At 39.1% G+C, this 14054-nt stretch overlaps 1 protein-coding gene across 6 annotated transcripts in view; it reads left to right on the top strand.

Annotated features, from left to right (window-relative positions):
* The window catches only part of NARS2 (asparaginyl-tRNA synthetase 2, mitochondrial), a 138738-nt gene that overhangs the window by 18656 nt on the left and 106028 nt on the right, over nt 1-14054 (top strand). For all 6 annotated transcript variants that reach the window (XR_002731091.2, XM_026446988.1, XM_023209308.2 and 3 more), the window contains exon 5: nt 1183-1263. Coding sequence is in view for 5 of the 6 variants with exons in the window: in XM_026446988.1 (XP_026302773.1) it covers nt 1183-1263 (81 nt within the window). In the remaining variant the exon portion in view is untranslated. The remainder of the gene's footprint in view (nt 1-1182; nt 1264-14054) is intronic.

Genomic DNA, 14054 nt, shown 5'->3' with positions numbered 1-14054 from the left:
ATGTTGCTGTCAGATTAAATGTATATTTTAATAACTTTCTGAGACTGCTAATTTAGAGCTTGAATATTTAATCAGTCCACATCATAAGGCAAGTTGTTAACTGACTACTTTGTATTATAGCCAGAATACTTGAATTTGAGAAGGGTCGTATTTGGGACATCCCTAGTAATGCATAGAGACAATCTATACTTCACCAAACTTGGCAGAGATATGCATATAAGAATTTGTTGTATTGATTCCAAGGCCAACATTTTGCATTAAGCATATATTTTCCTACCTTTCTATTATAAATTCACTTTTTATTACCTGCAGTCCTACCCTGCAAACATCTACACTGTGGTAACCTTTCGCTTACACCCATAATCAAAATGAAAGAAGCATAACCTTGAAGTTGCTGGATTGTATCAGTCTGACTAGCAACAGCTTTTGTGGTTCACTCATGGAAATAGTCTCAGATTTTTGTTCGGAAGGGCTGCAATTGGGGACCTCAGTAGTGGATGGATTGCTGCTGCTCAGAATATTCCTTCAGGCGAAGGAAGTACACTGCCTGTGCCATGTGGAGTCCATTGGCCCATCAGTTTAATGACAGAGACTTCCTAAAGATGATTTCTGCCCTTTTTTGCTGTTTATTCAGTCTCTATTTGTCTACTTTTCTCACTTTTTCTCCTTTTTTGTTCGTTCATTACAATTGAGGTCATATTTCAAGATAAGTTTATACTGATTGCTTTGTATTCCCCTAGCAACGTGGGTAACATCATTATGCACTAGCCTAGAGTGTGTGTACCTGTTTGTTAAATCACCACAAAAATGTTATAGAAAAGGGAAGAAAATATAGTACTAAAGAGAGAGTATGAAGACCTAGGTTCTAGTCCTGGCTCATCCACTGACTAATTGTGTAACTTGTGGAAAGTCACTAAATCTGTCTGGGCCTTAGCTTCCTTATCTTTGAAATGAAGAGGTTGGACTGGTTAATGTCTAAGTGTGTTCCTGAATACAATTATTTGTGCCCCTGTGTGTAGTTAAAACACTCAACTGATTTTCAGTATTCTTAGTATTTGGGGGATTAGGGAGGGATTTGATACAGCATTTGCTTACTGTGCCATTTTAATACTATAAGAGGATGTGTGTTCTTGGAATTGTTGAATATGCAAATATCTTGAAAACTGTGGTTTTCTTTTTCAGGACAGTGGCTTTGTACATATTCATACTCCAATAATCACATCCAATGACGCTGAGGGAGCTGGAGAACTTTTTCAACTTGAAGTAAGTTTTGCTTCCCATCTTGAGGGGCACATTGCTGTTTAATATTTTTCCTCTGAGGGTCTGAAATTTAATAATAGTTTTGTGGACAGAAGACTATGAGCAGCACCTGAAATTGTCAATAAAAATCCTTGAAAAACTTACATAGACAATTCAAACCAGTCTGATTTCCTGTATTACCAGCCATCTTACACTGTGACAGGTAAGAGTGAATTTTGGGGTTTTTTAAATTTTTTTATTTTTTTGAGACGGAGTCTCACTCTGTGGCCAGACTGGAGTGCAGTGGTATGATCTCGGCTCACTGCAGCCTCTGCCTCCTGGATTCAAGCGATTCTCCTGCCTCAACCTCCCAAGTAGCTGGGACTATAGGCGTGTGCCACAACGCCCAGCTAATTTTTGTATTTTTAGTAGAGACGGGGTTTCTCTGTGTTGGCCAGGATGTTCTCGATCTCTTGACCTTGTAATCCACCCACGTCAGCCTCCCGAAGTGCTGGGATTACAGGCATGAGCCACCACACCTGGCCAAGAGTGAATTTTTAATTTAGCACTCTATTTACTTTTCTTAAGTTACAGTGAATTGGTGAACTAGAGAAATTTGAAGAGGTAAATGAGGATTTTAAGCTCTTTTATGCAGATTCAATCCACAGTTAGTATTTGTGGACATAAATCATATTTTAAAAGATAAATAAAAATAGAAGAGTATACATGTGAATATCATTTTTTCAAAGTCTTTAAAAAATACATTTTTTCATAAGAATGATTTACGTTCTCTTCATCCCACAAAGGCCCTTTAATTTGTCTAGCAATCATTTTTTGTGTTCCTTGTATGTGTCAGGCATTGTCAGCCTGCCCTTACTGCAGATATTTTTTAAGTTATCAGTTTTTCTTATTGGAGACAGTCAAAAACCTTGCATTTACCAGTTTGATAGCTATTTAAAATCATTGACCGGTTGTATAATAATGGACAGAGAGAATAGTATGATCATGAATGGTGCTTTGGTACTTCTTTTATTTGTTTACTGATTTCTTTATCTTTAAGATGTCAGGATTCTTGTTTATATATTTGGTTGATTCTATCAAATGACAAAATTTGTATGTAACTACTTTCTCTGGTTCAGTGCTTTCTGACTCTTTTTTTTCTTTTTCTTTTTTTTTTTTTTTTTTTGAGACGGAGTCTCGCTCTGTCGCCCAGGCTGGAGTGCAGTGGCGCAATCTTGACTCACTGCAAGCTCCGCCCCCTGGGTTCACGCCATTCTCCTGCCTCAGCTTCCCGTGTAGCTGGGACTACAGGCGCCCACCACCACCACGCCTGGCTAATTTTTTTTCTTTGTATTTTTAGTAGAGATGGGATTTCACTGTGTTAGCCAGGATGGTCTCAATCTCCTGACCTCCTGATCCTCCCATCTCGGCCTCCCAAAGTGCTGGGATTACAGGTGTGAGCCACCGCGCCCGGCCCTTTCTGACTCTTAATAATGGTGGTGCTTCTTTGTATTATTGAACAAAGTATTCTCTGGGAGAAGTTGTCCTGATATGTTGAAGTCATTCAGAATGGTAATCAAATGCTGTCTTCATTATACATCACTGGAAAAAATCTTGATGTTGATCAGCATTCTGCAAAAAGCAGAATAAAAATGCCTTGTTGAACATTTAGAGAGGGGGTATTAGCGTTTGTATATATGAGTTCAAAGAAGGAAGCAGATGACAAAATAACCATATGTAAACTCTGGAAAACATTCTCTTCTAGGTGTTTATTTTCTCTTGGCACTTTAATTTTCTGCATATTGAAGCCAAGAATTACTGACTGTAAATACTTTTCTAAATCCCTTAGTCTAAACCACTGAATATTCAATAAATGACTGGGGAAAAAAGGTATAATTTAAAGGAGTCTTTATGAATAAAAAGGAATTAATGAAGAGACGAAGATACACAGAGATATATATATATATGTATCTTGGCCTCTAAATAACCTAAGACAAGTTACCAGATAAGTGTGAATAAATAGGAAGAGGAAAAAAATACATTTCTGAAGCTAAACAAATGAGAAGTGTACTATGTTCATATTGTTTCAGAGCCAGGGAAAGGAATTTGTGGGATTAAATTTGCCCGTGCAGAGTACCAGAAAGAGAAATTCTTGAATTCATTGATCCTAGGCTCCTACAGTCAGGATCTAGCTCAGGTTTCAGCTGATCTGTGCTATCTGGCTTTTATGCTGTGTTGACCTACTGTCTTTGTTGCTCTCAGAAGTTCAACTACAAAGACTTGTCTTCTGTCCCTGTCAATCCTCTATCCTTTGAAAGCAGAGCTCCTTCTTATCCCACCTCACATACTTCACTTCCAAGATTCATTGTGTTGATTTCCTCCTCGCTGCCTGTAGAAGCATAGGAATTTGAATTTTGGTACCCCTTTTAGGAGGAGGTGGGCTTTCATATTTAAATTCTTGCTTCTCGTAATGGTGCACATTTTTTCTCTGACAGAAGTGAAGTGTCATTAAGTACTGTGTTTACAGATAAGAGGGCAGCTTTAAGAGGTCACCTTGAAAAAACACAGTAAGAACGTGCACTTCTAATATTCTGTTGAGAAGTGAATGCATGCCCTGTCATTTTACTTTTCCTTTCCCTCATCTCCATTTCCTGCTTTAAGACTTTAATATTTGTTAAGATTTGAGGACTACTGAATACATCGTAAGAAGTTTCCTTCAAGGCATTTGTTATTAACAGACATTTGGTGCCGTCTGTGTTCAAGATGCTATGCTATAAAGATGTAGTTGAGGTTCTATCCTGTCAAGCCAGTGAGTTGGCAGCAGTTGATGAGGGAAGGAGCATACTTTTCATTTACTCTTGATGTTACTTATCCTACAAAATTCCTTGTTTGTACACTTTTTCCCCTTTGTCCTAAGGCCCTGGCTGAGTTCCCAAAATTAGGTTTGATCTTTGTAATTTGGAACAATAAGTTTGTCTTTGAGGAGACAAAAAGAGATTAAGGCAAGAATTATAGGTTGTGGCTGTCAAAGACAAAATTACTACAAATTTAGTTTAAAGATCTTAATTGACTTTCATTTGCCATTCAAGAATCAGGCAACACTTCATTCTATAAAACAGAAGAGGCTAGTTTTATAGACAGAAAAAGGCTGAGGAAAGCAGAAACAAAAAACAAAAAACAATTGGTCTTTACAAAGTTATTTTTCTTGTGAAGGTTAAAGCAAAGGGGACTTCCTTATGCTGGCTAAAACTGTTCTCTTTGGTGATGTGGCTGTTATTCCTCTTCTGACTTCTCAGAAGGTGATATAAAGATCTTAGTTTTTGGCTTGGTAGCGATGCACACAACTGTATGCAGTTCCATGGTTTTCAGTATGACTAGAAGTTGATGGGAAATAAGGTGGAATTGCTTTATGTAGACATTTGAGGATACAGTGTTACCAGTTATAAGTGGTATGGAATCTAGAGGAAAATGAGGTAGGTCACTGAGGATTGACTTGGTTAGAAAAACCTTCAGAATGAATATGTGACCTGACTGTACCTTAGGGAGAATATTCCAGATAAGAACAACAATGTAAGAAGAATCAGAGAATTAAAATGAGGTATGGGCAATATACATTCTTCTTGTCTTCACATGGCACATACTCTAAAACCAACCGCATAATTGGACATAAAACATTCTTCAACAAATGTAAAACAACTGAAAGCATACCAGACACACTCTCAGACCACAGCATATATAGAACTCAACACAATGAAAATCATTCAAAATCATACAATTATAGGGAAACTAAACAACATGTTTCTGAATAACTTTTGGGTAAATAATGAATTTAAGACAGACATCATAAAGTTTTTTTGAAAATAATGAGAACAAAGATAGAACATACCAAAATCTCTAGGACACAAGTAAGGCAGTGTTCAGAGGGAAAATCATAGCACTAAATGCCCACATCAAAAAGTTAGAAAGATTTCAAATTAACAACCTAACTTCACAATGAAAAGAATTAGAGAAGAACAAATCAACCCCAAAGCTAGCAGAAGATGAGAAATAACAAAAATCAGAGCTGAACTGAAGGAAGCTGAGACACAAAAAAACATTCAAAATATCAGCAAATCCAGGAGTTGGGTTTTTGAAAAAATTGGTAAGATAGGCCACTAGCTAGACTAATTAAGAAGAAAAGAAAGAAGATCAAATAAACACAATTAGAAATGACAAAGGGAATGTTACTACTGACCCCACAGACATAAACAACCATCAGAAACTGCTACGAACACCTCTAAATTGCTGGAAACATACACCCTCTAAAGACTGAGCCAGGAAAACATTGATTCTCTGAACAGACTAATAACAAACTCTAAAACTGAATAAGTAATAAATAGCCTACCAACCAAAGAAGCCCAGGACCTGATGGATTCATAGCGGAATTCTACCAGATGTACAATGAAGAGTTGGTACCATTCTAACAGTAACTGTTCCAAAAAATTGTGGAGGGGGGACTTCTCCTCAACTCATTCTGTGAGGCCAGCATCATCTTGATACCAAAACCTGGGAGAGACACAACAAAAAAAGAAAATATCAGGCCAGTAACCTTGATGAACATTGATGCAGAAATCCTCAACAAAATACTTGCAAACTGAATCCAGCAGCACATCAGAAATTTAATCCACTATGAAGTAGGCTTCATTGCTGGGATGCAAGTTTGCTTCAGCATACAAAAATCAATCAGTGTGATTCATCATATAAACATGATTGTCTCAATAGATGGAGAAAAGACTTTTGATATAATTCAGCATTCTTTCATGTTAAAAACTCTCGATAAACTAGATATTGAAGGAACATACCTGAACATAATAAGAGCCGTCTATGAGAAACCCGCAGCCAACATTATACCGAATGGGCAAAAGCTGGAAGCATTCCTCTTGAAAACCAGCAGAAGACAAGGATGCCCTCACTACTTCTCTTCAACATAGTATTGAAGTCCTAGCCACAGCATTCAGGCAAGAAAAATAAAGCTCATCTAAATAGGAAGAGAGGAAGTCAAACCATCTCTGTTTGCAGATGACAGGATTCTATATCTAGAGAAAACCACAGCCTTGGCCCAAAAGCTCCTTCGGCTATTAAATAACTTAAGCAAAGTTGCAGGATACAAAATCAGTATACAAAAATCACTAGCATTCCTGTATACAAACAACAACCAAACTGAGAGCCAAAGCAGAAAGTCAGTCCCGTTCACAGTTGACACACACACCCCTAGGAATACACTTTATCAGGGAGGTGAAAGAGCTCTACATGAGAATTATAAAACACTGCTCAAAGAAATCAGAGAAGATACAAACAAATGGAAAAATATGCCATGCTCATGAATAGGAAGAATCAATATCATTAAAAAGGTTGTACTACCCAAAGCAAATTACAGATAGAATGCTGTTCATAGCAAACTACCAACAACATTCCTCACAGAACTAGAAAAAATTATTTTAACATTTATATGGAACCAAAAAAGAGCCCGGATAGCCAAGGCAATCCTAAGCAAAAAGAACAAAGCTGGAAGAATCATGTTACCCAACTATACTACAAGGCTATACTCCCAAAACAGCGTGGTACTGGTACAAAAACAGGCACATAGACCAATGGAACAAAATAAAAGAGCCCAGAAATAAGGCCACACATCTATGACAGACAGTCTGATCTTCCACAAAGCTGACAAAAACAAGCAATGAGGAAAAGACTCCCTATTTAATAAATGGTGCTGGGACAACTGACTAGCCATATGCAGATGATTGAAGCTGGACCTCTTCCTTACATCATGTACAAAAGTCAAGTCAAGATGGATTAAAGAGACTTAAATGTAAAACCCAAAACTATAAAAACCCTGGAACACAACCTAGGCAATACCATTCTGGCAGAGATTTCATGACAGACATCAAAAGCAATTGCAACAAAAACAAAACTTGACAAATTGGATCTAATTAAACTTCAGAGCTTCTGCACTGCAAAAGAATCTGTCAACAGAATAAACACACAACCTACAGAATGGAAGAAAATATTTGCAAACTATGCATCTGACAAAGGTCTCATATCCAGGATCTATAAGGAACTTATTTCGAAGAGAAAAACAGCCCCATTAAAAAGTAGGCAAATGGCTAAGCATGGTGGCACACGCCTGTAATCCCAGCACTTTGGGAGGCCGAGGTGGGTGGATCACTTGAGGTCAGGAGTTCGAGACCAGCCTGACCAACATGGTGAAACCCTGTCTCTACTAAAACTACAAAAATTAGCCGGGCATGGTGGCACATGCCTGTAATCGCAGCTGAGGCAGAAGAATCGCTTGAACCCAGGGGGCGCAGGTTGCAGTGAGCTGAGATCATGCCACTGCACTCCATCCTGGGCAACAGAGCGAGACTTTGTCTCAAAAAAGAAAAAAAAGGGGGGCTGTGCAAAGGACATGAACAGACACTTCTTAAAAGAAGACATACATGAGGCCAACAAGCATATGAAAAAAAGCTCAGTATCACTGATCATTAGAGAAATGCAAATCAGAACCACAATGAGATACCATCTCACACCAGTCAGTGGCGATAATTAAAAAACAAAAAAAAAAAAAAAACAGTGCTGGCCAGGTTACGGAGAAAAGGGAACCCTTATATGCTATTGGAGGGAGTTTAACCGTTGTGGAAAGCAGTATGGTGATTTCTCAAAGAGCTTTAAAAGCAGAACTACCATTTGACCCAGCAATCCCATTACTGGGTATATACGCAGAGGAATATAAAGCATTTTATCAGTGTGAAGCCCAAATATTGTGAACCCCAAAGTTGACAGGTCTCAGTCAATTTAGGAAGTTGATTTTGCCAAAGTTGAGGATGCGTGCCTATGACACAGCCTCAGGAGGTCCTGACGACATGTGCCCAAGGTGGTCCGAGCGCAGCTTGGTTTTATACATTTTACGGAGACGTGAGATATCAATCAGTATATGTAAGATGAACATTGGTTTGATCCAGAAAGGTGGGACAACTCAAAGTGGGGTGGGGGCTTCCAGGTCATAGGTAGATAAGAGACTAGTGGTTGTGTTCTTTTTGAGTTTCTGATTAGCCTCACCAAAGGAGGCAATCAAATATGCGTTTATCTCAGTGAGCAGAGGGTTGACTTTGAATAGAATGAGAGGCAGTTTGCCCAAGCAGTTCCCGGCTTGACTTTTCCCTTTAGCTTAGTGATTTTGGGGCCCCAAGATGTATTTTCCTTTCACACCATAAAGACACATGCACGCGAATGTTCATTGCCTCACTGTTCACAATAGCAAAGACACTGAGTCAATCTAAGTGCCCATCAATGACAGACTTTATAAAGAAAATGTGGTACACATACACCATAGAATATTATGCAGCCATGAAAAGGAATGAGATCATGTCTTGGGGGAACATGGATGGAACTGGAGGCCATCATCCTTAGCAAACTAATGCAGGAACAGAAAACCAAATACTGCATGTTCTCACTTATAAGTGGGAGCTAAATGATAAGAACTTATGAACACAAAGAAACAAACAACAGACACTGGTGTCTACCTGAGGTGGGAGGATGGGAGGAGAGAGAGGCGCCGAAAAGATAACTATTGGGTCCTGAGCTTAATACCTGGGTGATGAAATAATGTGTACAACAAACCCCCATGACACGTGTATGTAACAGACTTTCACATGTATCCCCAAACCTAAAATAAAAAGTAAAATAAAATGAAGTGTAGGGGTTTTTATTAGACTCTGGGTGGAGAAATGGATGAGAAGGTTCATATTGGTGAATCATAGGAAATAAAGTCAGATAGCATTAGGAATGAGATGGAGCAGGGTTGTTTTTGGTGTTTTTGTTTTGTTTTGTTTTGTTTTGACACACAGTCTCTTATTTCCCAGGCTGGAGTGCAGTGGCATAATCTCGGCTCACTGCAACCTCCACCTCCCGGGTAAAGCAATTCTCCTGCCTCAGCCTCCTGAATAGCTGGGATTTCAGGTGCCTGCCACCATGCCCAGCTAATTTTTGTATTTTTAGTAGAGACGGGATTTCACCATTGTGGCCAGGCTGGTCTCAAACTCCTGACCTCAGGTGATCCACCCGCCTCAGCCTCCCAAAGTGCTGGAATTACAGGCATGAGCCACCCCACCCGGCCTGGAGCAGAGTTTTTTAAAAACTGTTTCATTGGAACATATCTCACATACCATAAAATATGAAAGTGTAGTCATGTGCCACATAGCAACACTGCAATGACAGATCACAACATATACCATGGTGATACCGTAAGATTATAATACTGTATTTTTACTCTACTATTTCCATATTTAGATATGTTTACATACACACATGTTTACCATTGTGTTACAGTTGCCAAAGTATTCAGTAGTATCAGTAACATGTTATACAGGTTTGTAGCCTGGGGGTAGTAGGATATACTGGGTCTGTGCGTAAATAGACTCTGTGATGTTTGCACAACAGTGAAATTACCTAGTGATGCATTTCTCAGAACGTGTCCCCCTCAAGCAATACACAACTGTGTGTAGTTCCGTGATTTTCTGTATGTTCACAGGGTTGTACAGCCAATCACCATGATCTAATTTGAGGACATTTTCATCACCCCAAAAATAAACTGTACCCAGTAGCAGCCCCTTGCTATTCCTACCCTTAGCTCTAGGTAACCACAAATCTGCTTTCTGTGGATTTGCCTCTTCTGAAACTTTTCATATAAATGGAATCGTACGATGTATGGTCTTTTGTGTTTGGCTTCTTTCACTTAGTATAAAGTTTTTGAGGTTCATCCCTGTTGTAGTATGTATCAGTACTTCATTCCTTTTTATATCCAGCTGGTCCATTTTCTGGATGTATCATGTTTTGTTTATTGATTTATCACTTAATGGACATTTGTATTGTTTCTGCATAACCATTAACCTGTTTCATTATGAATAATGCTGCTATGAACATTTTTGAAAAGTTTTTGTGTGGATGAATTTATGATTTAGCTTCTCTTGGGTAAAATTTCTGGGTCATGTTGTAACCCTTAAGTTCAACGTTTTAAAAAACTGCCAAGCTGTTTTTCAAAGTGGCCGCAGCATTTTGAGTCTTCTGCTTTCCCTGCATCCTAGCCAATCAGTTTCTTTGATTATAAATAATACTAACGAATGTAAAGTGGTATATTATTGTGTCTTTGATTTGCATTTCCCTAATGACTATCAAAAGACAAAATTACAACAATTTTTTAAAATTTAAATTTCTTCATTTAACAATTCTAGAATGGGCTAACGCTTCATTCTGTAAAATAGAATGCATTCCTGTGAGCTGACCAGAGGAGCTTGGTTTTATAGACAGAAAATGACTGAAGGAAATATAAACAAACAACAAGAAGTAGATTGGTCACTTTAACTTTCCTTGTAAGGCGCAAGGTGGGAACAGGGAAACAGAACAATAGGAAAATAACTCATTGGTTAACATCAGGTCACTTCAGGTGACATTTTGTTGTACGTATTAAAGGTGGAGGGAACTTTGTTATCATGCTGATTGAAAGTGGCCTGCTTGAGAAATTCAGCCATCTCCCTCTCCTGATTTCTAGGAATGCCAGATAATAACTCAGTTTCAGTTTGATGGTATGGAACTTTAGTGTGAGTGACTCCATTACTGCACTATGCCTAATGCAGTAGCTTAGCCTAAAACAGTGGCTTATTTAACATGACTAAGGATGTTGAACATCTTTTATGTACATATTGACCATTTATTTCTCTTCTTTGGAAAAATGTCTGTTTAAGTCTTTCGCCCATTTTTTAATTGGGTTGTCTTTTTGTTGTTGAGACTGTAGGAGTTATTTTATATATTCTAGATACAAGTCTTTCTCCTCTCCTCCCTCCCACCCCCTGCCAGTGTGAAGCCTCTGATGCTGCCACTTAGGGGGAATAGCCTCGAGTATGCCCACAATAAGGATGGTGCTGGTTTTGGTAGAGCTTTCTTTGGCTGTCTTTTCCCCTGACCACACCCGCCTCTTAAGCTCCATTACTCGCAGACGGATTGTACTATTGTTTTCAACGTCCTGGGGCATAAATAGCTTCACAAACTGATCCAATCAAATTTATACTCCTTTGTGAACATAGTTTTCAAGGGCAGTGTTTGAGATTTGTTCTGACCCCAAAAGGGCTCTTCCCAGGTGTTTCTGTTTCTTTCCAGCATACAAGGAAATCTACAGTTTAGCCTTGATTGCCAATGAATCTTTCAGTCTGCCTTTCATCACAACCACCATTCTGGAGAGCACCCTTCAGTTTGGACTTTTACATACTTTGTTGCAATGAAGTCAGTTCCTTTGGGTAACGATTTGGAGCTCTGTTTTATGGCCTGCTTCTCTGCCCAGTCAATGTTGGAGCCAGGCTCCAGTGCTGGCGGAAGGGACAATGGATCATTCTTGCTACAGACATCCTGATTTAGGAGCTGAGTGTTCAGTGGAGCAAGAGGCAGCAGCCCAGGTTTCTTGGCTTGTCTCTCCTGGCATGGAACCCACACCCCAGGATCTAGGGCAAAAGCAGTCAGGATCCTAGTGTACTCAGCGGCACCATGCCCAGGGTGGAGCCTCCATCCCCCATTAGGGCTGGGGCTGAAGAAGGGAGGCTCTGCCTCTCAGCCACACTTGCCCAGAACTTAGCCTCAGCTACAGGTGGCTGAGAGAAGGTGCAGAAATGCCTGCATGCTGCGCCTCTTGCTAGAGCCCTGTGATCTTGGCTATAATTGGAGGCGTAGAGTTTCTGTCATACCAAGCTGCAAGGGGAAAGGAGGAAGAGGGCTCTGTTTCAGACATTATAGACTCTCCTTGTCCTCACTGAGCTTTAGTAGATTTTTTTGAATAGGTGTTTCTTCATTTGCTGTATACCCTTGAAACCATTTCTAGAGTCTTTAAATGGTTGGATTAAAAAAATTTTTTTTTTTAAATAACTTTTACCCATTTCACTGAGGAATGGGTCTGAGGAGCTCCCTACACTGTCATGTCAGAAGGGAGGAGGAAAAACAGATTAGTCACCTCTTGGCTACTTTTTACCACCACGATCCTCAATTTCCTCACTGGTAAAATGTGAACAACACTATTCTTAAAGGTTGTCAGGATTAAGTGAAATGACATATATGAAAACTTCATATTGCTAATCCAAAATAGGTAAAACAGTATGCAGAAGCAGGCTGATGTAAGCACTAGCAGGCTGATGTAAGCACTAGCATTTCTCTTTTCTAAACTGTTGTGCATTCTAGAAATAACACAAAGTTACTAGACCTCAGGAATTCTGATGCTTATAAATTTTTATGACTAAGTTATAGCACACATCATTTTGGTTGTACTGGATGGTTTCACTTTTTGATTACTCTTCCCTATTTTCTTTTAAACTTCTTTAGATGATATGTGGGCTAACCTAGGTCAAACCTCTTCTCAAAACAACTTTTTTCTAGCTAACATTAATACTTCCCTTATTCCAACTCCTGTTAAACTTGTATTCAGTTGCTATAGCCTGGTTTTATTTTTTGTTTTTGAGTCACAGTTTTGCTGTCACCCAGGCTGGAGTGCATGCATTTGCACTGTCATTGCTCACTGCAGCCTCAAACTCCTGGGCTCAAGCAGTCCTCCCACCTCAACCTCCTGTGTAGCTGGGACTGCAGGCACACACCACCACTCCTGGCTAATTTAATTTTTAGTAGAGACAAAGTCATCATGTTGCCTAGGCTGGTCTCAAACTCTTGGACTCAGGCGATCCTCCCATCTCAGCCTCCCAAAATGCTGGAATTACAGGCGTGAACCACCCTGCCTGGCCTACTATAGCTTGTTTTAACATTCACTTGTTCATCAGTGGTTTGTTTCTTACTTACCAGTTTTGGTTCCCTTTGTAAATGGTAAGTTCCTTTCAGGGAAGACCTGTGTCCTCCACACTACCTGGAACACTTAAATATTTATTATTTTCTAAGGGCTATTTTAGCTTTTTAGAAGTTTAAGCCTTAAGACTAGTCTGGTCATATGTTCATAAATAACACATGATGTTCATGTTTATTAGCTACCACACCCGGCTAATTTTTATATTTTTAGTAGAATCGGGGTTTCGCCATTTTGGCTGATCTCAAACTCCTGACGTTAGGTGATCTGCCCGCCTCAGCCTCCCAAAATGCTGGGATTACAGGCCTGAGCCACCATACCTGGCTTATATCTATCTGCCTTGTTCATTTATTAGTACCTCTTACTGCTTCTGCCTCATTCTTTTAAAAGTACATGCTGTTTCAGTGTATCAATACATGTATTTTAATGTATTTAACCTATTATTTTACTGATGGAGAATTCATTGGCTTTTTTTTTTTTTTTCCTGTTACATGCTAGTATGCACAAGTTAGTATTGGGTCCTCTGTTGAGAATTTGGAATTAAAACTTGTTTTATAAATTACAATGAGCTGGTTCTCAAGAAATGTACAGTTTCTGAGTTATCTTTTTTTTTCTTTTAGCTCAAGAGATCCTCCCACTTTAGCCTCCCAGGTAGCTGGCAGCTAGTACTATGGGTGTGCACCACCACACCTGGCTAATTTTTAAATTTTTTGTGGATACAGAGTCTTGCTATGTTGTCTAGGCTGTTCCCTTTTTCCTGGGCTCAAGCAGTCCTCCCACCACAGCCTCCCAAAGTACTGAGAATGACAGGCATGAGCCACCATACCCAGCCAAGAAATGTATAGTGTTTATCCAGAAGATGAAGCTAACACGTGAAATTGTAGACAGAATAATTAAATGTTTAATTGGCTTTTACCTTTTTTTTTTTTTTTTTTTTTTTTTTTTTTTTTTT

Source organism: Piliocolobus tephrosceles, chromosome 13, assembly GCF_002776525.5.
Source record: "Piliocolobus tephrosceles isolate RC106 chromosome 13, ASM277652v3, whole genome shotgun sequence".
NCBI classification, from domain to species: Eukaryota; Metazoa; Chordata; class Mammalia; order Primates; family Cercopithecidae; genus Piliocolobus; species Piliocolobus tephrosceles.
Note: the sequence above shows the minus strand (reverse complement) of the source record. Positions and strands in the feature narration are given on the sequence as shown.